This window comes from Pristiophorus japonicus, chromosome Y, assembly GCF_044704955.1.
Source record: "Pristiophorus japonicus isolate sPriJap1 chromosome Y, sPriJap1.hap1, whole genome shotgun sequence".
In the NCBI taxonomy this organism is placed as follows: domain Eukaryota; kingdom Metazoa; phylum Chordata; class Chondrichthyes; family Pristiophoridae; genus Pristiophorus; species Pristiophorus japonicus.
In genome coordinates, this window is record NC_092011.1 from 39,335,735 (window position 1) to 39,357,891 (window position 22,157).

The 22,157-nt window shown below is 57.2% G+C and overlaps 1 protein-coding gene across 1 annotated transcript in view; it reads left to right on the top strand.

Annotated features, from left to right (window-relative positions):
* LOC139241096 (low-density lipoprotein receptor-related protein 1-like) overlaps positions 1-22,157 on the top strand; it is a 440,653-nt gene that overhangs the window by 283,027 nt on the left and 135,469 nt on the right. The window contains 3 exon segments of the mRNA XM_070869785.1: positions 11,823-12,012; positions 13,430-13,634; positions 17,205-17,397. Of these exon segments, the coding sequence (XP_070725886.1) occupies positions 11,823-12,012; positions 13,430-13,634; positions 17,205-17,397 (588 nt within the window).

Genomic DNA, 22,157 nt, shown 5'->3' on the forward strand with positions numbered 1-22,157 from the left:
CGTCGGCTTACTCATTAATCTTACCCGGAGGTTACAGAGATAGGGAGGGTGTAGGGGCTGGAGGTTACAGAGATAGGGAATGGTTTAGGGGTTGGAGGAGGTTACAGAGATGGGGAGGGGTGTAGGGGCTGGAGGAGGTTACAGAGATGGGGAGGGGTGTAGGGGCTGGAGGAGGTTGCACAGATAGGGAGGGGTTGTGGGGCTGGAGGAGGTTACAGACATGGGGAGGGGTGTAGAGGCTGGAGGAGGTTACAGAGATAGGGAGGGGTGTAGGGGCTGGAGGGGGTTACAGAGATAGGGAGGGGTTGTGGGGGCTGGAGGAGGTTACAGAGATAGGGAGGGGTGTGGGGGCTGGAGGAGGTTACAGAGATGGGGGTGGGGTGTAGGGGCTGAAGGAGGTTACAGAGATAGGGAGGGGTGTAGGGGGCTGGAGGAGGTTAGAGATAGGGGTTGTGGGGACTGGAGAAGGTTACAGAGATAGGGAGGGGTGTAGGGGCTGGAGGTTACAGAGATTTGGAGGGGTGTAGGGGCTGGAGGAGGTTAGAGATAAGGAGGGGTGTAGGTGCTGGAGGAGGTTATAGAGATAGGGAGGGGTGTAGGGGACTGGAGGGGTTACTGAAATAGGTAGGGCTGGAGGGGGTTATAGAGATAGGGAGGAGTGTCGGGGCTGGAGGGGGTTACAGAGATAGGGAGGGGTGTAGGGGCTGGAGATTACAGAGATAGGGAGGCGTGTAGGGGCTGGAGGAGGTTACAGAGATAGGAAGGGGTGTAGGGGCTGGAGGTTACAGAGATAGGGAGGGGTGTAGGGGTTGGAGGAGGTTACAGAGACGGGAAGGGGTGTAGGGGCTGGCGGAGGTTACAGAGATAGGGAGGGGTGTAAGGGCTGGAGGAGGTTACATAGATAGGGAGGGGTGTAGCGTTTGGAGGGGGTTACAGAGATAGGGAGGGGTGTAGGGGCTGGAGGAGTTTACAGAGATAGGAAGGGGTGTAGGGGCTGTAGGTTACAGAGATAGGGAGGGGTGTAGGGGCTGGAGCCGATTACAGAGATCGGGAGGGGTGTAGGGGCTGGAGGAGTTTACAGAGATAGGAAGGGGTGTAGGGGCTGGAGGTTACAGAGATAGGGAGGGGTGTAGGGGTTGGAGGAGGTTACAGAGACGGGAAGGGGTGTAGGGGCTGGCGGAGGTTACAGAGATAGGGAGGGGTGTAAGGGCTGTAGGAGGTTACATAGATAGGGAGGGGTGTAGCGTTTGGAGGGGGTTACAGAGATAGGGAGGGGTGTAGGGGCTGGAGCAGATTACAGAGATAGGGAGGGGTGTAGGGGCTGGAGGAGCTTACAGAGATAGGGAGGGGTGTAGGGGACTGGAGGGGTTACTGAAATAGGTAGGGCTGGAGGGCGTTATAGAGATAGGGAGGTGTGCAGGGGCTGGAGGAGGTTACAGGGATAGGGAGGGGTGTAGGGGCTGGTGGAGGTTACAGAGATAGGGAGGGGTGTAGGGGCTGGAGGGGGTTACAGAGATAGGGAGGGGTGTAGGGGGCTGGAGGAGGTTACAGAGATAGGGAGGGTGTAGGGGGCTACAGAGATAGGGAGGGGTGTCGGAGCTGGAGGAGATTACCGAGATAGGGAGGGGTATTGGGGCTGGAGTGGGTTACAGAGATAGGGAGGGGTGTAGGAGCTGGAGGAGGTTTCAAAGATAGGGAGGGGTGTAGGAGCTGGAGGAGGTTACAGAGATAGGGATGGGTGTAGGGGCTGGAGGAGGTTACAGAGCTAGGGAGGGGTGTAGAGGGTTACAGAGATAGGGAGGGGTGTAGGGGCTGGAGGAGGTTAGAGATAGGGAGAGGTGTAGGGGCTGGAGGGGGTTACAGAGATAGGGAGGGGTGTAGGAGCTGGAGGAGGTTACAGAGATAGGGAGGGGTGTAGGGGCTGGACCAGATTACAGAGATAGGGAGGGGTGTAGGGGGCTGGAGGAGGTTACAGAGATAGGGAGGGGTGTAGGGGGCTACAGAGATAGGGAGGGGTGTCGGAGCTGGAGGGGGTTACAGAGATAGGGAGGGTTGTAGGGGCTGGAGGAGGTTACAGAGATAGGGAGGGGTGTAGGGGCTGGAGGAGGTTACAGAGATAGGGAGAGGTGTAGGGGCTGGAGGGGGTTACAGAGATAGGGAGGGGTGTAGGAGCTGGAGGAGGTTACAGAGATAGGGAGGGGTGTAGGGGCTGGACCAGATTACAGAGATAGGGAGGGGTGTAGGGGCTGGACCAGATTACAGAGATAGGGAGGGGTGTAGGGGGCTGGAGGAGGTTACAGAGATAGGGAGGGGTGTAGGGGCTGGAGGAGGTTACAGAGATAGGGAGGGGTGTAGGGGCTGGAGGAGATTACAGAGATAGGGAGGGGTGTAGGGGGCTGGAGGAGGTTACAGAGATAGGGAAGGGTGTAGGGGCTGGAGGAGGTTACAGAGATAGGGAGGGGTGTAGGGGGCTGGAGGAGGTTACAGAGATAGGGAGGGGTGCAGGGGCTGGAGGAGATTACAGAGATAGGGAGGGGTGTCGGGGGCTGGAGGAGGTTACAGAGATAGGGAGGGGTGTAGGGGGCTGGAGGAGGTTACAGAGATAGGGAGGGGTGTAGGGGGCTGGAGGAGGTTACAGAGATAGGGAGGGGTGTAGGAGCTGGAGGAGGTTACAGAGATAGGGAGGGGTGTGGGGGCTGGAGGAGGTTACAGAGCTCGTGAGGGGTGTAGGAGCTGGAGGAGGTTACAGAGATAGGGAGGGGTGTAGGGGCTGGAGGAGGTTACAGAGCTCGTGAAGGGTGTAGGAGCTGGAGGAGGTTACAGAGATAGGGAGGGGTGTAGGGGCTGGAGGAGGTTACAGAGATAGGGAGGGGTGTAGGGGCTGGAGGAGGTTACAGAGCTCGTGAGGGGAGTAGGAGCTGGAGGGGGTTAGAGAGATAGGGAGGGGTGTAGGGGCTGGAGGAGGTTACAGAGATAGGGAGGGGTGTAGGGGCTGGAGGTTACAGAGATAGGGAGGGGTGTCGGGGCTGGAGGGGGTTACAGAGATAGGGAGGGGTGTAGGGGCTGGAGGAGGTTAGAGATAGGGAGGGGTGTAGGGGCTGGAGGAGGTTACAGAGATAGGGAGGGGTGTAGGAGCTGGAGGGGGTTACAGAGATAGGGAGGGGTGTAGGGGCTGGAGGGGGTTACAGAGCTCGTGAGGGGTGTAGGAGCTGGAGGGGGTTACAGAGATAGGGAGGGGTGTAGGGGCTGGAGGAGGTTACAGAGATAGGGAGGGGTGTAGGGGCTGGAGGAGGTTACAGAGCTCGTGAAGGGTGTAGGAGCTGGAGGGGGTTACAGAGATAGGGAGGGGTGTAGGGGCTGGAGGGGGTTACAGAGATAGGGAGGGGTGTAGGGGCTGGAGGTTACAGAGATAGGGAGGGGTGTCGGGGCTGGAGGGGGTTACAGAGATAGGGAGGGGTGTCGGGGCTGGAGGAGGTTACAGAGATAGGGAGGGGTGTAGGGGCTGGAGGTTACAGAGATAGGGAGGGGTGTCGGGGCTGGAGGGGGTTACAGAGATAGGGAGGGGTGTAGGGGCTGGAGGAGGTTAGAGATAGGGAGGGGTGTAGGGGCTGGAGGAGGTTACAGAGATAGGGAGGGGTGTAGGAGCTGGAGGGGGTTACAGAGATAGGGAGGGGTGTAGGGGCTGGAGGGGGTTACAGAGCTCGTGAGGGGTGTAGGAGCTGGAGGGGGTTACAGAGATAGGGAGGGGTGTAGGGGCTGGAGGAGGTTACAGAGATAGGGAGGGGTGTAGGGGCTGGAGGAGGTTACAGAGCTCGTGAAGGGTGTAGGAGCTGGAGGGGGTTACAGAGATAGGGAGGGGTGTAGGGGCTGGAGGGGGTTACAGAGATAGGGAGGGGTGTAGGGGCTGGAGGTTACAGAGATAGGGAGGGGTGTCGGGGCTGGAGGGGGTTACAGAGATAGGGAGGGGTGTCGGGGCTGGAGGAGGTTACAGAGATAGGGAGGGGTGTAGGGGCTGGAGGAGGTTACAGAGCTAGGGAGGGGTGTTGGAGCTGGAGGAGGTTACAGAGATAGGGAGGGGTGTAGGAGCTGGAGGAGGTTACAGAGATAGGGAGGGGTGTAGGGGCTGGAGGGGGTTACAGAGCTCGTGAGGGGTGTAGGAGCTGGAGGGGGTTACAGAGATAAGGAGGGGTGTAGGGGCTGGAGGAGGTTACAGAGATAGGGAGGGGTGTAGGGGCTGGAGGAGGTTACAGAGATAGGGAGGGGTGTCGGGGCTGGAGGAGGTTACAGAGCTCGTGAGGGGTGTAGGGGCTGGAGGAGGTTACAGAGATAGGGAGGGGTGTAGGGGCTGGAGGAGGTTACAGAGATAGGGAGGGGTGTAGGGGCTGGAGGAGGTTACAGAGATAGGGAGGGGTGTAGGGGCTGGAGGAGGTTACAGAGATAGGGAGGGGTGTAGGGGCTGGAGGAGGTTACAGAGCTCGTGAGGGGTGTAGGAGCTGAAGGGGGTTACAGAGATAGGGAGGGGTGTAGGGGCTGGAGGAGGTTACAGAGCTCGTGAGGGGTGTAGGAGCTGGAGGGGGTTACAGAGATAGGGAGGGGTGTAGGGGGCTGGAGGGGGTGACAGAGCTCGTGAGGGGTGTTGGAGCTGGAGGGGGTTACAGAGCTCGTGAGGGGTGTAGGAGCTGGAGGGGGTTACAGAGATAGGGAGGGGTGTAGGGGCTGGAGGAGGTTACAGAGCTCGTGAGGGGTGTAGGAGCTGGAGGGGGTTACAGAGCTCGTGAGGGGTGTAGGGGCTGGAGGAGGTGACAGAGATAGGGAGGGGTGTAGGGGCTGGAGAAGGTTACAGAGATAGGGAGGGGTGTAGGGGCTGGAGGAGGTGACAGAGATAGGGAGGGGTGTAGGGGCTGGAGAAGGTTACAGAGATAGGGAGGGGTGTAGGGGCTGGAGGAGGTTACAGAGATAGGGAGGGGTGTAGGGGCTGGAGGAGGTTACAGAGATAGGGAGGGGTGTAGGGGCTGGAGGAGGTTACAGAGATAGGGAGGGGTGTAGGGGCTGGAGAAGGTTACAGAGATAGGGAGGGGTGTAGGGGCTGGAGGGGGTTACAGAGATAGGGAGGGGTGTAGGGGCTGGAGGGGGTTACAGAGATAGGGAGGGGTGTAGGGGCTGGAGGGGGTTACAGAGATGCGGATGGGTTGCGAGGAGAGATTTGAACAGGATGATAAGTTTTTGAAATCGAGGCGTTGCCTGACCGTGAGCCAGTGTCGGTGAGCGAGTGTGGGCGAGGGGGTGATGGGTTCGCGGGACATGGTGCGATTAGCTCCCGGGATGGCTGGGCAGGCTGGAGGCCACAATGTGTGAGCAGAGATCGGAACCGCTGACAGCAAACATTGACAGCACACGGCTGCGTCCTGGCTGATATTTCCGATGGTGCGTGGATGGAATCCAGGGTTCAATGGTCTCGTCTGGCTCTGAGCAGGCTGTGTTTGCACTGCTCGTTCAGCCATGGCCCTGATCGGAATCACGGGAAGGGATTAGCACAGCTGAGAAGTCTTTTCGTTCTTGTGAATTCAACAGTGTTATGGTTCACAATGATAAATCTGAAGTGTTTAATCGAAGTTGTTCTAACATTAGATGGCTGGCTGGTTCTGCGTACAATGGGGCATCTCTTACTCGTGTAAGAACATAAGAATGAGGAGCAGGATTCAGCCCCTCGAGCCTGCTCCGCCATTTAATACGATCGCGGCTGATCTTCGACCTCAACTCCACTTTCCCACCCGATCCCCATATACCTTGAATCCCTTAATATCCAAAAATCTAGCGATCCCCGTCCTGAATATACTCAACGACTGAGCCTCCACAGCCCTCTGGGGCAGAGAATTCCAAAGATTCACCTCCCTCCCAGTGAAGAAATTCCTCCTCATCTCAGTCCTAAATGGCCGACCCCTTATCCTGAGACTGTGACCCCTGGTTCTAGACTCCCCAGCCCAGGGGGGAAACACCCTCCCTGCATCTACCCTGTCAATCCCCCTCACAATCTGGTCTGTTTCAATGGGATCACCTCTCATTCTTCTAAACTCTCGAAAGTATCGGCCGAGTCTACTCAGTGATGGGACTGGACAGGTTAGATGCAGGAAGAATGTTCCCGATGTTGGGGAAGTCCAGAACCAGGGGACACAGTCTAAGGATAAGGGGGAGGCCATTTAGGACCGAGAGGAGGAGAAACTTCTTCACTCAGAGAATTGTGAACCTGTGGAATTCTCTACCACAGAAAGTTGTTGGGGCCAGTTCGTTAGATATATTCAAGAGGGAGTTTGATGTGACCCTTACGGCTAAAGGGATCAGGGGGTATGGAGAGAAAGCAGGAATGGGGTACTGATGTTGCATGATCAGCCATGATCATATTGAATGGTGGTGCAGGCTCGGAATCGAGGAAGATTTGCTTCCACTCTAAACACGAGTCCTTAGGTGGCTGAACAGCCCAATACGGGAACCACAGTCCCTGTCACAGGTGGGACAGACAGACGTTGAGGGAAGGGGAGGGTGGGACAGGTTTGCCGCACGCTCCTTCCGCTGCCTGCGCTTGGTTTCTGCACGCTCTCGGCGACGAGACTTGAGGTGCTCAGCGCCCTCTCGGATGCACTTCCTCCACTTAGGGCAGACTGTTCTTTGGCCAGGGATTCTCACCAAAGCCCTATATAGTTGCAGCAAGATTTCCTTGCTCTTGTACGCCAACACCCTTGCATGAGATGGGAGTGTGGGTGACATAGAAACATAGAAAATAGGTGCAGGAGCAGGCCATTTGGCCCTTCGAGCCTGCACCACCATTCAATAAGATCATGGTTGATCATTCCCTCAGTACCCCATTCCTGCTTTCTCTCCATATCCCCTGATCCCTTTAGCCATAAGGGCCACATTTAACTCCTTTTGAATATATCCAACGAACTGGCCTCAACAACTTTCTGTGGTAGAGAATTCCACAGGTTCACAATTCTCTGAGTGAAGAAGTTTCTCCTCCTCTCGGTCCTAAATGGCTTACCCCTTATCCTCAGACTGTGATCCCTGGTTCTGGACTTCCCCAACATCGGGAACATTCTTCCTGCATCTAACCTGTCCAATCCCGTCAGAATTTTATATGTTTCTATGAGATCCCCTCTCATTCTTCTAAACTCCAGTGAATATAAGCCTAGTCGATCCAGTCTTTCTTCATGTGTCAGTCCTGCCATCCCGGGAATCAGTCTGGTGAACCTTCGCTGCACTCCCTCAATAGCAAGAATGTCCTTCCTCAAATTAGGAGACCAAAACTGAACACAATATTCCAGGTGTGGTCTCACCAAGGCCCTGTACAACTGCAGTAAGATCTCCCAGCTCCTATACTCAAATCCTCTCGCTATGAAGGCCAACATGTCATTTGCCTTCTTCACCGCCTGCTGTACCTGCATGCCAACTTTCAATGACTGATGTACCATGACACCCAGGTCTCGTTGCACCTCCCCTTTTCCTAATCTGCCACCATTCCGACAATATTCTGCCTTCCTGTTTTTGCCACCAAAGTTGATAACCTCACATTTATCCACATTATACTGCATCTGTCATTCATTTGCCCACTCACTTAACCTGTCTAAGTCATCCTGCAGCCTCTTAGCATCCTCCTCACAGATCACACTGCCACCCAGTTTAGTGTCATCTGCAAACTTGGAGATATTACACTCAATTCCTTCGTGTAAGGTGGGGAATGAATGTCGGAGTGGGTTTAACTAGATCGCTCTTCGAAAGAGCCGGTGCAGACTCGAAGGGCCGAATGGCGGCCTCCTGTGTGTACTTTTAAAAAATTCGTTTCTGGGATGTGGGCGTCGCTGGCAAGGCCGGCATTTATCGCCCATCCCTAATTGCCCCTTGAACCGCTGCAGTCCGTGTGGTGAAGGTGCTCCCACAGTGCTGTTAGGGAGGGAGTTCCAGGATTGTGACCCAGGGACGATGAAGGAACAGCCGATATATTCCCAAGTCGGGATGGTGTGTGACTGGGAGGGGAACGTGGAGGTGGTGGTGTTCCCAGGTGCCTTGTCCCTCGAGGCAGGTAGAGGTGGCGGGTTTGGGAGGTGCTGCCGAAGAAGCCTTGGCGAGTTGCCGCGGTGCATCTTGTAGACGGTGCACACTGCAGCCACGGTGCGCCGGTGGTGGAGGGAGTGAGTGTTGGAGGTGGTGGAGGGAGTGAGTGTTGGAGGTGGTGGAGGGAGTGAGTGTTGGAGGTGGTGGAGGGAGTGAGTGTTGGAGGTGGTGGAGGGAGTGAGTGAGTGTTGGAGGTGGTGGAGGGAGTGAGTGTTGGAGGTGGTGGAGGGATCGAGTGTTGGAGGGGGTGGAGGGAGTGAGTGTTGGAGGTGGTGGAGGGAGCGAGTGTTGGAGGTGGTGGAGGGAGTGAGTGTTGGAGGTGGTGGGGAGCGTGGCCCATCGAGCGGCCTGCTTTGTCCTGGATGGTGTCGAGCTTCTCGAGTGTTTGTTGGAGCTGCACCATCCAGGCAAGTGGGGAGTGTTCCCTCACACTCCTGACTTGTGTCTTGTCGATGGTGGGAAGGCTTTGGGGAGTCAGGAGGTGAGACACTGGCCGCAGAATACCCAGCCTCTGACCTGCTCTTGTAACCACAGTATTTATGTGACTGGTCCAGTTAAGTTTCTGGTCAATGGTGACCCCCGGGTTGTTGATGGTGGGGGATTCAGCGATGGGAATGCCGTTGAACATCAATGCAAGTTCTATCTTACAGGGATTGACAGGGTAGATGCAGGGAGGATGTTTTCACCCCCCCCCCCCCGGGCTGGGGAGTCTCGAACCAGGGGTCACAGTCTCAGGATAAGGGCTCGGCCATTTAGGACTGAGATGAGGAGGAATTTCTTCACTCAGAGGGGGGTGAATCTTTGGAATTCTCTGCCCCAGAGGGCTATGGAGGCTCAGTCGTTGAGTATATTCAAGGCTGAGATCGAGAGATTTTTGAATATTGAAGGGATCTGGACACAGTGCAGGAAAGTGGAGTTGAGGTATGTAAGGTATGCTCTGGTGAAGATGCTCACAGGTTGGTAGAGAGGTTGAGTTGGGAGTGGCTTAGCCAGTCACATGATGTTCACAAGACTCAATAAAACCCCAGCCAGTTGGGTTCGGGGGATCCACGATGGTTGTGAGCCTGGTGGATGAACCGGTAATGTGTCGTGTGATTGTTATCATAGGTGGTCCCTCAAAGCGAGGATGACTTGATTCCACAACAAAAGGGACAAGTTCACAGGTGTTTCAATGAAGGAGCTAATATTCCGGATCCCGAACTACATCCTGAAGGGTGGAAGATGCCTGTGGGTGGATTGTTTTAACGTGGGGTGACCGTTGTACACCAGCCACCACACGGGGCTTGACAGAGCGAGGTCTTGGTCCAGGGGCAAGGGTTAACCAGGACGGCTGGAGACCTGCTCTGCTGCACGGACCCAGTGCGCGCACATATCGCACAGTGTGGGCTGGTCCATGCTGCCCCTGGGCCCTCGGCTCTTCTGGGCCCCGAACCCTCATTCGCTGCACCTCCGCCCCGATCCCCCGCCGCTCCTCCCCCCCCGATCTCTCGCCCCTCCTCCGCCCCGCTCTCTCGCCGCTCCTCCGCCCCGATCTCTCGCCGCTCCTCCGCCCCGATCTCTCGCCGCTCCTCCTCCGCCCCGATCTCTCACCGCTCCTCCGCCCCGATCTCTCGATGCTCCTCCGCCCCGATCTCTCGCCGCTCCTCCGCCCCGATCTCTCTCCGCTCCTCCGCCCCGATCTCTCGATGCTCCTCCGCCCCGATCTCTCGCCGCTCCTCCGCCCCGATCTCTCGCCGCTCCTCCGCCCCGATCTCTCGCCGCTCCTCCGCCCCGATCTCTGGCCGCTCCTCCGCCCCGATCTCTCGATGCTCCTCCGCCCCGATCTCTCGCCGCTCCTCCGCCCCGATCTCTCGATGCTCCTCCGCCCCGATCTCTCGCCGCTCCTCCGCCCCGATCTCTCGCCGCTCCTCCGCCCCGATCTCTCGCCGCTCCTCCTCCCCCCGATCTCTCGCCGCTCCTCCGCCCCCGATCTCTCGCCGCTCCTCCGCCCCGATCTCTCGCCGCTCCTCCTCCCCCCGATCTCTCGCCGCTCCTCCTCCCCCCGATCTCTCGCCGCTCCTCCTCCCCCCGATCTCTCGCCGCTCCTCCGCCCCGATCTCTCTCCGCTCCTCCTCCACCCCCGATCTCTCGCCGCTCCTCCGCCCCGATCTCTCGATGCTCCTCCGCCCCGATCTCTCGCCGCTCCTCCGCCCCGATCCCTCGCCGCTCCTCCGCCCCGATCTCTCGCCGCTCCTCCGCCCCGATCTCTCGCCGCTCCTCCTCCCCCCGATCTCTCGCCGCTCCTCCTCCCCCCGATCTCTCGCCGCTCCTCCGCCCCGATCTCTCTCCGCTCCTCCTCCACCCCCGATCTCTCGCCGCTCCTCCGCCCCGATCTCTCGCCGCTCCTCCGCCCCGATCTCTCGATACTCCTCCGCCCCGATCTCTCGATACTCCTCCTCCCCCCGATCTCTCGCCCCTCCTCCTCCCCCCGATCTCTCGCCGCTCCTCCGCCCCGATCTCTCGCCGTTCCTCCGCCCCGATCTCTCGCCGCTCCTCCTCCGCCCCGATCTCTCGCCGCTCCTCCGCCCCGATCCCTCGCCGCTCCTCCGCCCCGATCTCTCGCCGCTCCTCCTCCCCCGATCTCTCGATACTCCTCCGCCTCGATCTCTCGCCGCTCCTCCGCCCCGATCTCTCGTCGCTCCTCCGCCCCGATCTCTCGATACTCCTCCGCCCCGATCTCTCGCCGCTCCTCCGCCCCGATCTCTCGCCCCTCCTCCTCCCCCCGATCTCTCGCCGCTCCTCCGCCCCGATCTCTCGCCGCTCCTCCGCCCCGATCTCTCGCCGCTCCTCCGCCCCGATCTCTCGATACTCCTCCGCCCCGATCTCTCGCCGCTCCTCCGCCCCGATCTCTCGCCGCTCCTCCGCCCCGATCTCTCGCCGCTCCTCCGCCCCGATCTCTCGCCGCTCCTCCGCCCCGATCTCTCGCCGCTCCTCCGCCCCGATCTCTCGCCGCTCCTCCGCCCCGATCTCTCGCCGCTCCTCCGCCCCCGATCTCTCGCCGCTCCTCCGCCCCGATCTCTCGCCGCTCCTCCGCCCCACTCTCTCGCCGCTCCTCCGCCCCGATCTCTCGCCGCTCCTCCGCCCCGATCCCCCGCCGCTCCTCCGCCCCGATCTCTCGCCCCTCCTCCGCCCCGATCTCTCGCCGCTCCTCCGCCCCCGATCTCTCGCCGCTCCTCCGCCCCGATCTCTCGCCGCTCCTCCGCCCCGATCTCTCGATGCTCCTCCGCCCCGATCTCTCGCCGCTCCTCCGCCCCGATCTCTCGCCGCTCCTCCGCCCCGATCTCTCGCCGCTCCTCCGCCCCGATCTCTCGCCGCTCCTCCGCCCCGATCTCTCGCCGCTCCTCCGCCCCGATCTCTCGCCGCTCCTCCGCCCCGATCTCTCGCCGCTCCTCCGCCCCGATCTCTCGCCGCTCCTCCGCCCCGATCTCTCGATACTCCTCCGCCCCGATCTCTCGCCCCTCCTCCGCCCCGATCTCTCGCCGCTCCTCCGCCCCGATCTCTCATTGTTAAACCTTTTGTCAATAAACCAACTAGTTCTTAACAGCGATGTGTCGCAATGAATTCTTAAGCTAAGAACCCATGAAGCAAATAGATTACAGCCATGCTCTCATTGAATGGCGGAGCAGGCTGAATGGGCTCCTCATGTTCTTCATTCTGATGTTATTGTGTGCTTCCCACAGATGTTGGATCGGTCGAGGGCCTGGCTTATCACCGGGCGTGGGATGCTTTGTACTGGACCAGCTACACTACCTCCACCATCACACGGCATAGTGTCGACCAGAGTCGGCAGGGAGCGTTTGAGCGGGAGACTGTGGTCACCATGTCCGGAGATGACCACCCGCGGGCATTCGTATTGGACGAGTGCCTCAAGTAAGTGCGGCGATCTGTCTTAACGAAAATTGGAACAGGAGGAGGCCGTTCAGCCCCTCGAGCCTGTTACATTAGGAACAGGAGGAGGCCACTCAGCCCCTCGAGCCTGTTACATTAGGAACAGGAGGAGGCCGTTCAGCCCCTCGAGCCTGTTACATTAGGAACAAGAGGAGGCCGTTCAGCCCCTCGAGCATGTTGTATTAGGAGCAGGAGGAGGCCATTCAGCCCCTCGAGCCTGTTACATTAGGAACAGGAGGAGGCCGTTCAGCCCCTCGAGCCTGTTACATTAGGAACAGGAGGAGACCGTTCAGCCCCTCGAGCCTGTTACATTAGGATCAGGAGGAGGCCGTTCAGCCCCCCCTCGAGCCTCATGGCCGATGTGGATCTTAACGCCATCCACCTGCTTTGGCTCCATATGCTTTTATCCCCAGCCTAGTAAAGTTGGGCACCAACTGATTCCCAGATAGCAAGCTGTATTGTCCTAACTTTCCCCAGACTCTGAGATACATTTAAGAGGACACTGGACTAGTACAGGTGGGAGAAGGGAATAGACGGATGTGTTGATGGGCAGAGGTAAAACAGTGGTGGACGAGTGTGCAGTCAGCTTGGAGGCCGTTAAAATTATGAAGGGGGTTCGATTGGGTAGACGTAAAGAAAATGTTTCCACTTGTGTGGGGTGGTGGGGGGGGAGAGACCAGAACCAGGGGCCATCAAAAGGTTAGTATGCAGGTGCAGCAAGTGATCAGGAAGGCCAATGGTATCTTGACCTTTATTGCAAAGGGGATGGAGTATAACAGCACGGAAGTCTTGCTCCAGTTATACAGGGTATTGGTGAGGCCACACCTGGAGTACTGCGTGCAGTTTCGGTTTACGTATTTACGAAAGGATATACTTGCTTTGGAGGCAGTTCAGAGAAGGTTCACTCGGTTGATTCCGGAGATGAGGGGGTTGACTAATGAGCAAAGGTTGAGTAGGTTGGGCCTCTACACATTGGAGTTCAGAAGAATGAGAGGTGATCTTATCGAAACGTATAAGATTATGAGGGGGCTCGACAAGGTGGATGCAGAGAGGATGTTCCCACTGATGGGGGAGACTAGAACTAGGGGGCATGGTCTTAGAATAAGGGGCCGCCCATTTAAAACTGAGATGAGGAGGAATTTCTTCTCTCAGAGGGTTGTAAATCTGTGGAATTCTCTGCCCCAGAGAGCTGTGGAGGCTGGGACATTGAATATATTTAAGGTGGAGATAGACAGATTTTTGAGCGATAAGGGAGTGAAGGGTTATGGGGAGCGGGTGGGAAAGTGGAGCTGAGTCCATGATCGGATCAGCCATGATGGTATTAAATGGCGGAGCAGGCTCGAGGGGCCGAATGGCCGACTCCTGCTCCTATTCCTTATGTTCTTATTTCCTCCCCCAGCCTCATGTTCTGGACCAATTGGAATGAGCAGCACCCCAGCATCATGAGGTCCACGCTGAGCGGCTCCAATGTGTTTGTCATCATCGGCACGGACATCCGTACGCCCAACGGGCTGGCCATCGACCACCAGGCCGAGAAGCTGTATTTCTCCGACGCCACGCTGGACAAGATCGAGAGGTGTGAGTACGACGGCACCAGCAGACAGGTGCGTTGGAGGGACTACCGTAACAACGTGCATTTATATAGTGCTTTCAACGTTGTGAGACACCACCAAGGCGATTCACAGGAGTATTATGGGAGAAAACCCGCAACACCACGCAGCATCAGGAGAAGTTAGCGCAGGCGATCAAAAAACGATTATGGGGAGCGGGCGGGGAAGTGGAGCTGAGTCCATGATCGGATCAGCCATGATCGTATTAAATGGCGGAGCAGGCTCGAGGGGCCGAATGGCCGACTCCTGCTCCTATTTCTTATGTTCTGAAAAGCTGGGTCGAAGAGGTCGGTTTTAAGGAACGTCTTGAAGGAGGAAACGGGTAGAGAGGCGGAGAGGTTTAGGGAAGGAGTTCCAGAGCTTGGGTCCCAGGCAACAGAAGGCACAGCCACCGATGGTGGAGCGATTATAATCAGGGATGCTCAAGAAGTCAGAGATAGGGAGGGGTGTCGGGGCTGGAGGAAGTTACAGAGATAGGGAGGGGTGTAGGGGGCTGGAGGAGGTTACAGAGATAGGGAGGGGTGTAGGGGCTGGAGGAGGTTACAGAGATAGGGAGGGGTGTAGGGGCTGGAGGAGGTTACAGAGATAGGGAGGGGTGTAGGGCTGGAGGAGGTTACAGAGATATGGAGGGGTGGAGGGGGCTGGAGGGGGTTACAGAGATAGGGAGGGGTGGAGGGGGCTGGAGGGGGTTACAGAGATAGGGAGGGGTGTAGGGGGCTGGAGGAGGTTACAGAGATAGGGAGGGGTGTAGGGGCTGGAGGGGGTTACAGAGATAGGGAGGGGTGTAGGGGGCTGGAGGAGGTTACAGAGATAGGGAGGGATGTAGGGGCTGGAGGAGGTTACAGAGATAGGGAGGGGTGTAGGGGCTGGAGGAGGTTACAGAGATAGGGAGGGGTATAGGGGCTGGAGGGGGTTACAGAGATAGGGAGGGGTGGAGGGGGCTGGAGGGGGTTACAGAGATAGGGAGGGGTGTAGGGGGCTGGAGGAGGTTACAGAGATAGGGAGGGGTGTAGGGGCTGGAGGAGGTTACAGAGATAGGGAGGGGTATAGGGGCTGGAGGGGGTTACAGAGATAGGGAGGGGTGTCGGGGCTGGAGGAAGTTACAGAGATAGGGAGGGGTGTAGGGGCTGGAGGGGGTTACAGAGATAGGGAGGGGGTGAGGAGGCCATGGAGGGATTTGTAAACAAGGATGGAGAATTTTGAAATTGAGGCGTTGCTTAACCGGGAGCCAATGTAGGTCAGTGAGCACAGGGGGTGATGGGCGAGTGGGACTCGGTGCGAGTTAGAACACGGGGTCAGTGAGCACACGGGGTGATGGGCGAGTGGGACTCGGTGCGAGTTAGGACACAGGGTCAGTGAGCACACGGGGTGATGGGCGAGTGGGACTCGGTGCGAGTTAGAACACGGGGTCAGTGAGCACACGGGGTGATGGGTGAGCGGGACTCGGTGCAAGTTAGGACTCGGGGGCAGTGAGCACAGGGGGTGATGGGTGAGTGGGCCTCGGTGTGAGTTAGGACACGGGGCAGTGAGCACAGGGGGTGATGGGTGAGTGGGACTCAGTGCGAGTTAGGACACGGGGGCAGTGAGCACAGGGGGTGATGGGTGAGCGGGACTGGGTGCGAGTTAGGACACGGGGGCAGCCGAGTTTTGGATCACCTCGAGTTTACGTCGGGTAGAATGTGGGAGGCCGGCCAGGAGTGCGTTGGAATAGTCAAGTCTGGAGGTAACAAAAAGCACGGATGAGGGTTTCAGCAGCGGATGAGCTGAGGCAGGGGGCGGAGACGGGCGATGTTACGGAGGGGGGAAACAGGCGGGTTTAGTTACGCTGCGGGATATGTGGCCGGAAGCTCATTTCAGGGTCAGATATAACACCGAGGTGGCGAACAGTCTGGTTCAGCCTCAGACAGGAGTTGGGGAGAGGGAGGGAGTCGGGGGCTGGGGAACGTTCTCGTCCCTTGTCCCACCGTCCAGTGTCCGATCAACTCTTGCTTGGTGATGACCTGGTAGATGTCTTCAAAATAATGGAGGGGTTCGATCTGCAGAGAATGTGTCGACATGTGCAAGCATCGAAAAACTCGAGGTCGATGGAATGGGAGGAGATTGTGTGGAGTCTAAACAGTGGCACAGACTGGTTGGGCCGAATGGCCTGTTTCTGTCTATTACATTCTGTCGGAGAGGGAGTGCCGCACTGTCGGAGGGGCGGTACTGAGGGAGCGCCGCACTGTCGGAGGGTCAGTACTGAGGGAGCGCCGCACTGTCGGAGAGGCAGTACTGAGGGAGCGCCGCACTGTCGGAGGGGCAGTACTGAGGGAGCACCGCACTGTCGGAGGGGCAGTACTGAGGGAGCGCCGCACTGTCGGAGGGGCGGTACTGAGGGAGTGCCGCACTGTCGGAGGGGCAGTACTGAGGGAGCGCCGCACTGTCGGAGGGGCAGTACTGAGGGAGCGCCGCACTGTCGGAGGGGCGGTACTGAGGGAGTGCCGCCCTGTGGGAGGGGCAGTACTGAGGGAGCACCGCACTGTCGGAGGGGCAGTACTGAGGGAGCGCCGCACTGTCTGAGGGGCGGTACTGAGGGAGCACCGCACTGTCTGAGGGGCGGTACTGAGGGAGCGCCGCACTGTCTGAGGGGCGGTACTGAGGGAGCACCGCACTGTCGGAGGGGCAGTACTGAGGGAGCGCCGCACTGTCGGAGGGGCGGTACTGAGGGAGAGCCGCACTGTCGGAGGGGCGGTACTGAGGGAGTGCCGCACTGTCGGAGGGGCAGTACTGAGGGAGCCCCGCACTGTCGGAGGGGCGGTACTGAGGGAGCACCGCACTGTCGGAGGGGCGGTACTGAGCGAGCCCCGCACTGTCGGAGGGGCGGTACTGAGGGAGCGCCGCACTGTCGGAGAGGCAATACTGAGGGAGCGCCGCACTGTCGGAGGGGCAGTACTGAGGGAGCGCTGCACTGTCGGAGGGGCAATACTGAGGGAGCGCCACACTGTCAGAGGGGCAGTACTGAGGGAGTGCTGCACTGTCGGAGGGGCAGTACTGAGAGAGTGCCGCACTGTCGGAGGGGCGGTACTGAGGGAGCACCGCACTGTCGGAGGGGCGGCAGTGAGGGAGCGCCGCACTGTCGGAGGGGCAGTACTGAGGGAGCGCCACACTGTCGGAGGGGCAGTACTGAGGGAGCACCGCACTGTCGGAGGGGCGGCAGTGAGGGAGCGCCGCACTGTCGGAGGGGCAGTACTGAGGGAGCGCCACACTGTCGGAGGGGCGGCACTAAGGGATCCCTCGGCCACTATTCTGAAGAAGGGTTCTCCCCGGTGTTCTCTGGCCAATATTTATCCCTGAACCTACATCACTGAAACAGATGGTTCTTGTCACATTGCTTTTGTGGGAGCTTGCTGTGCGCACAATTGCTGCGTTTCCTACTTTGCAACACTTCAAAAAGTACCACATTGGCTGTGGAGCGCTTCGGGGCGTCCTCAGATGGTGAAAGGCGCTTTAGAAATGCAATTTTTTTTAGCATGTTGTATTTAATCACGTTTTGAGCTTGTCCATCGCTTGCCTCCAACGTTGCAGGTGATCCTGAAGTCTGAACCGGTGCATTCCTTTGGGCTCGCGGTGTACGGCGATTACATATTCTGGACGGACTGGGTACGGCGCGCGGTACTGCGCGCAGACAAGTACACGGGCGGGGACCTGCGCGTACTGCGAGCCGACATCCCCCAACAGCCCATGGGCATCATCGCCGTGGCCAACGACACCAACAACTGTGAGTGCAGAGAGAATCGGCGCAAAACCAAACTCGCCTCCGGTCCCCGAGGGCCGCTGTGACTCCGCGATATCGATACGGTCGCTCGCTCAACGTGCAACTCGCTCCTTCTAAGTCTCATTTTGGTTAATGTTTGGTGTTGTGTTGAATGTCACACAAACAGCAGCGCCCAACCCGGTCCGTGTCGGTGTTACATAAACCCAACTGGCCGGAGTTTTATTGAGTCTTGTGAACATCACGTTGATTGGCCAAGCCACGCGCGATGCAACAGCTCTACAACTATATTTTAAGTTGAAACATAAATCACGTGCCCCCCTTTTGGCAAGTGCACACAAACCCACAAATTAACATTTTGAACTTTTAACGAAACCTTACATCAAATTAAATTTGGTTGCCAGGGATGATGACGCACTCAAGTCCCTCCGGTGCTCGTGTCTCAGCAACAGCTCGACAACTATGTTGTTGCAAACATTAATCACGTGCCCCCTGATTAAAGGGGGGTCACACTCCAAGAGCTTTTCAAGTGGCCACTTGTTTTTTTTTTGAGGGCTCCAAAAACACACATTATACAAGTGCCCCCTGGCTAAAAGGCAGGGGTGGGGGGCACTAAAACCGATTAAACTGTGGTTCAAATTAAAATCCTGTTGCCGGGGGTGATGATACATTCCAGTCCCTCCGGTGCCCACCTCTCGCGGAAGGCCACGAGCGTACCGGTGGACACCGCATGCTCCCATCTCCAGGGACACCCTGGCTCGGATGTAACCGCGGAAGAGAGGCAGGCAGTCGGGGCTGAACGACCCCCTCGACCGCCCGCTGCCCGGACCGGCTGATGGCCCCCTTGGCCAGGCCCAGGAGCAGTCCTACGAGGAGGCCCTCGGACCTGCCCGTTCCCCTCCGCACAGGGTGCCCAAAGATCAGGAGTGTGGGACTGAAGTGCAGCCAGAATTTGAGGAGCAGCCCCTTCAAATATTTGAAGAGGGGCTGCAACCTCACACACCGAACACACACGTGGAACACGGACTCCTCCAGACCGCAGAAATTGCAGGCGGCCCGGGAGTCCGTGAACCGACTTAAAAATCGATTGCACGGGACTGCCCCGTGCACCACCCTCCAGGCCAAGTCCCTAATAAATAACGGGAGGGCTCCCGCTTAGAGAGCACTCCATTGGGGACCCTCGCCTTCTCCGGACGGCAAGATGGTGCGCCATGGTGTGTCCGGACGGCAGACGAGGATGGCAACATGGAGAGCAACAGCTCTCCGAACCTGTGAGCATACCCGCATGTGCATACAAAGGAAGCTAATAAATAGGAGCAGGAGTCGGCCATTCGGCCCCTCGAGCCTGCTCCGCCATTTAATACGACCATGGCTGATCCGATCATGGACTCAGCTCCACTTCCCCGCCCGCTCCCCATAACCCTTCACTCCCTTATCGCTCAAAAATCTGTCTATCTCCACCTTAAATATATTCAATGTCCCAGCCTCCACAGCTCTCTGGGGCAGAGAATTCCACAGATTTACAACCCTCAGAGAAGAAATTCCTCCTCATCTCAGTTTTAAATGGGCGGCCCCTTATTCTAAGACCATGCCCCCTAGTTCTAGTCTCCCCCATCAGTGGAAACATCCTCTCTGCATCCACCTTGTCGAGCCCCCTCATAATCTTATACATTTCGATAAGATCACCTCTCATTCTTCTGAATTCCAATGAGTAGAGGCCCAACCTACTCAACCTTTCCTCATAAGTCAAACCCCTCATCTCCGGAATCAACCGAGTGAACCTTCTCTGAACTGCCTCCAATGTGTTTGTGTTCCACACCAGCTCCATCTCACCCCATCACCATATCCTTCTATTCCTTTCCCCCCCATGTGTTTATCCAGCTTCCCCTTAAATGCATCGATACTATTTGCCTCAACCCCTCCCTGTGGCAGCGAGTCCCACATTCTCACCCCGCTCTGGGTAAAGAAGTTTCTCCTGAATTGGGTTTATCAGTGACTGTCTGATATTGGTGGCCCCCTCGTTCTGGTCTCTCCCACAAGTTTGAACATTCTCTCCACATCGACCCTATCGAACCTCTTCATCATTTGAAAGACCTCTATCGGGTTAGCCCTCAGCCCTCTCTGTTCTAGGGGAATTAAACCTGGCCTGTTCAATCTTCTCTGATAGTTCTAATCTCTCAGTTCTGGTATCATCCTTGTAAATCTATTTTGGTGCCTTCTCCAGTTCCTCTATATCCTTTTTATAATATGGAGACCAGAACTGTGCAGTGCTCCAAGTGTGGTCTAACCAAGGTATATGGAGACCAGAACTGTGCACAGTGCTCCGAATGTGGTCTAACCCAGGTATATGGAGACCAGAACTGTGCACAGTGCTCCCAGTGTGGTCTAACCCAGGTATATGGAGACCAGAACTGTGCACAGTGCTCCCAATGTGGTCTAACCCAGGTATATGGAGACCAGAACTGTGCACAGTGCTCCCAGTGTGGTCTAACCCAGGTATATGGAGACCAGAACTGTGCACAGTGCTCCCAGTGTGGTCTAACCCAGGTATATGGAGACCAGAACTGTGCACGGTGCTCCAAGTGTGGTCTAACCCAGGTATATAGAGACCAGAACTGTGCACGGTGCTCCAAGTGTGGTCTAACCCAGGTATATGGAGACCAGAACTGTGCACGGTGCTCCAAGTGTGGTCTAACCCGGGTATATCGAGACAAATGAACATACTCAATGGCTGAGCCTCCATAGCCCTCTGGGGCAGAGAATTCCAAAGATTCACCCCCCTCTGAGTGAAGAAATTCCTCCTCATCTCAGTCCTAAATGGCCGAGCCCTTATCCTGAGACTGTGTGACCCCTGGTTCTAGACTCCCCAGCCCGGGGGGAAACACCCTCCCTGCATCTATCCTGTCAATCCACCTCAGAATCTGGTCTGTTTCAATGGGATCACCTCTCATTCTTCTAAACTCCAGAGAATATCGGCCCATTCTACACAATCTCTCCTCATAGGACAATCCCCCCATCCCAAGTATCAGTCTGGTGAACCTTCGCTGCACTCCCTCTATGGCAAGTATATCCTTCCTAGTGTCAGCTGTGGCTCAGTGGGCAGCACTGTCGCCTCTGCGTGAGGAGGTTGTGGGTTCTACTCCCACTCCAGGGACTTGAGGCCAAAACTTGGGCTGACACTCCAATGTGGTGATGAGGGAGCGCCGCACTGTCGGAGGGGCGGTACTGAGGGAGCGCCGCACTGTCGGAGGGGCGGTACTGAGGGAGCGCCGCACTGTCGGAGGGGCGGTACTGAGGGAGCGCCGCACTGTCGGAGGGGCGGTACTGAGGGAGCGCCGCACTGTCGGAGGGGCGGTACTGAGGGAGAGCCGCACTGTCGAAGGGGCGGTACTGAGGGAGCGCCGCACTGTTGAAGGGGCGGTACTGAGGGAGTGTCAGAGGGGCGGTACTGAGGGAGCGCCGCACTGCATTGTCGGAGGGGCAGTACTGAGGGAGTGCCGCACTGTCGGAGGTGTCGTCTTTCGGATGAGACGTTAAACCGAGGCCCCGTCTGCCTCCTCAGGTGGACGTAAAAGATCCCCTGCAACTATTTCGAAGAAGAAATTATCTGGCTCATTATCACATTGCTGTGTGTGGGAGCTTGCTGTGCCCAAATTGGCTGCCGCGTTTCCCACATTACAAGAGTGACTACACTCCAAAAAGTGACTGTAAAGCTCTTTGGGACGTCCAGTGGTCGTGAAAGGCGCTATGTAATTCCAAGTCTTTTTTTTCTTTGGGGAAGGAGACCAAAACTTTGCTCCGTACTCCAGCTGTGATTTCTCCAAAGCCCGAGATAGTTGTAGCGAGACTTCCTTGCTGTTGTACTCCAATTCCCCTTGCAATAAAGGCCATCGTACTATCTGGCTACTTGCTTACTGTGCCTGCATGCTAACTCTCGGTGTTTCAGACTCTCTGCCTATAATTTAAATGGAACAAGATTGCTAAGTGCTGCAGTGCACAGGGACCTGGGGGTACTTGTGCATGAAACACAAAAGGTTAGTATGCAGGTACAGCAAGTGATCAGGAAGGCCAATGGAGTGCTGGTCTTTATTGCAAAGGGGATGGAGTATAAAAGCAGGGAAGTCTTGCTGCAGTTATACAGGGTATTGGTGAGGCCACACCTGGAATACTGCGTGCAGTTTTGGTTTCCATATTTACGAAAGGATATACTTGCTTTGGAGGCAGTTCAGAGAAGGTTCACTCGGTTGATTCCAGGGATGAGGGGGTTGACTTATGAGGAAAGGTTGAGTAGGTTGGGCCTCTACTCATTGGAATTCAGAAGAATGAGAGGTGATCTTATCGAAACGTATCAGATTATGAGGGAGGCTTGACAAGGTGGATGCAGAGAGGATGTTCCCACTGATGGGGGAGACTAGAACTAGGGGGCATGGTCTTAGAATAAGGGGCCGCCCATTTAAAACTGAGATGAGGAGGAATTTCTTCTCTCAGAGGGTTGTAAATCTGTGGAATTCGCTGCCCCAGAGAGCTGTGGAGGCTGGGACATTGAATATATTTAAGGTGGAGATAGACAGATGTTTGAGCGATAAGGGAGTGAAGGGTTATGGGGAGCGGGCGGGGAAGTGGAGCTGAGTCCATGATCGGATCAGCCATGGTCGTATTAAATGGCGGAGCGGGCTCGAGGGGCCGAATGGCCGACTCCTGCTCCTGTTTCTTATGTTCTTATAATTGCCTTAGCCCTCGAACTCTGTCTCGGTTGTCGGTTCTGT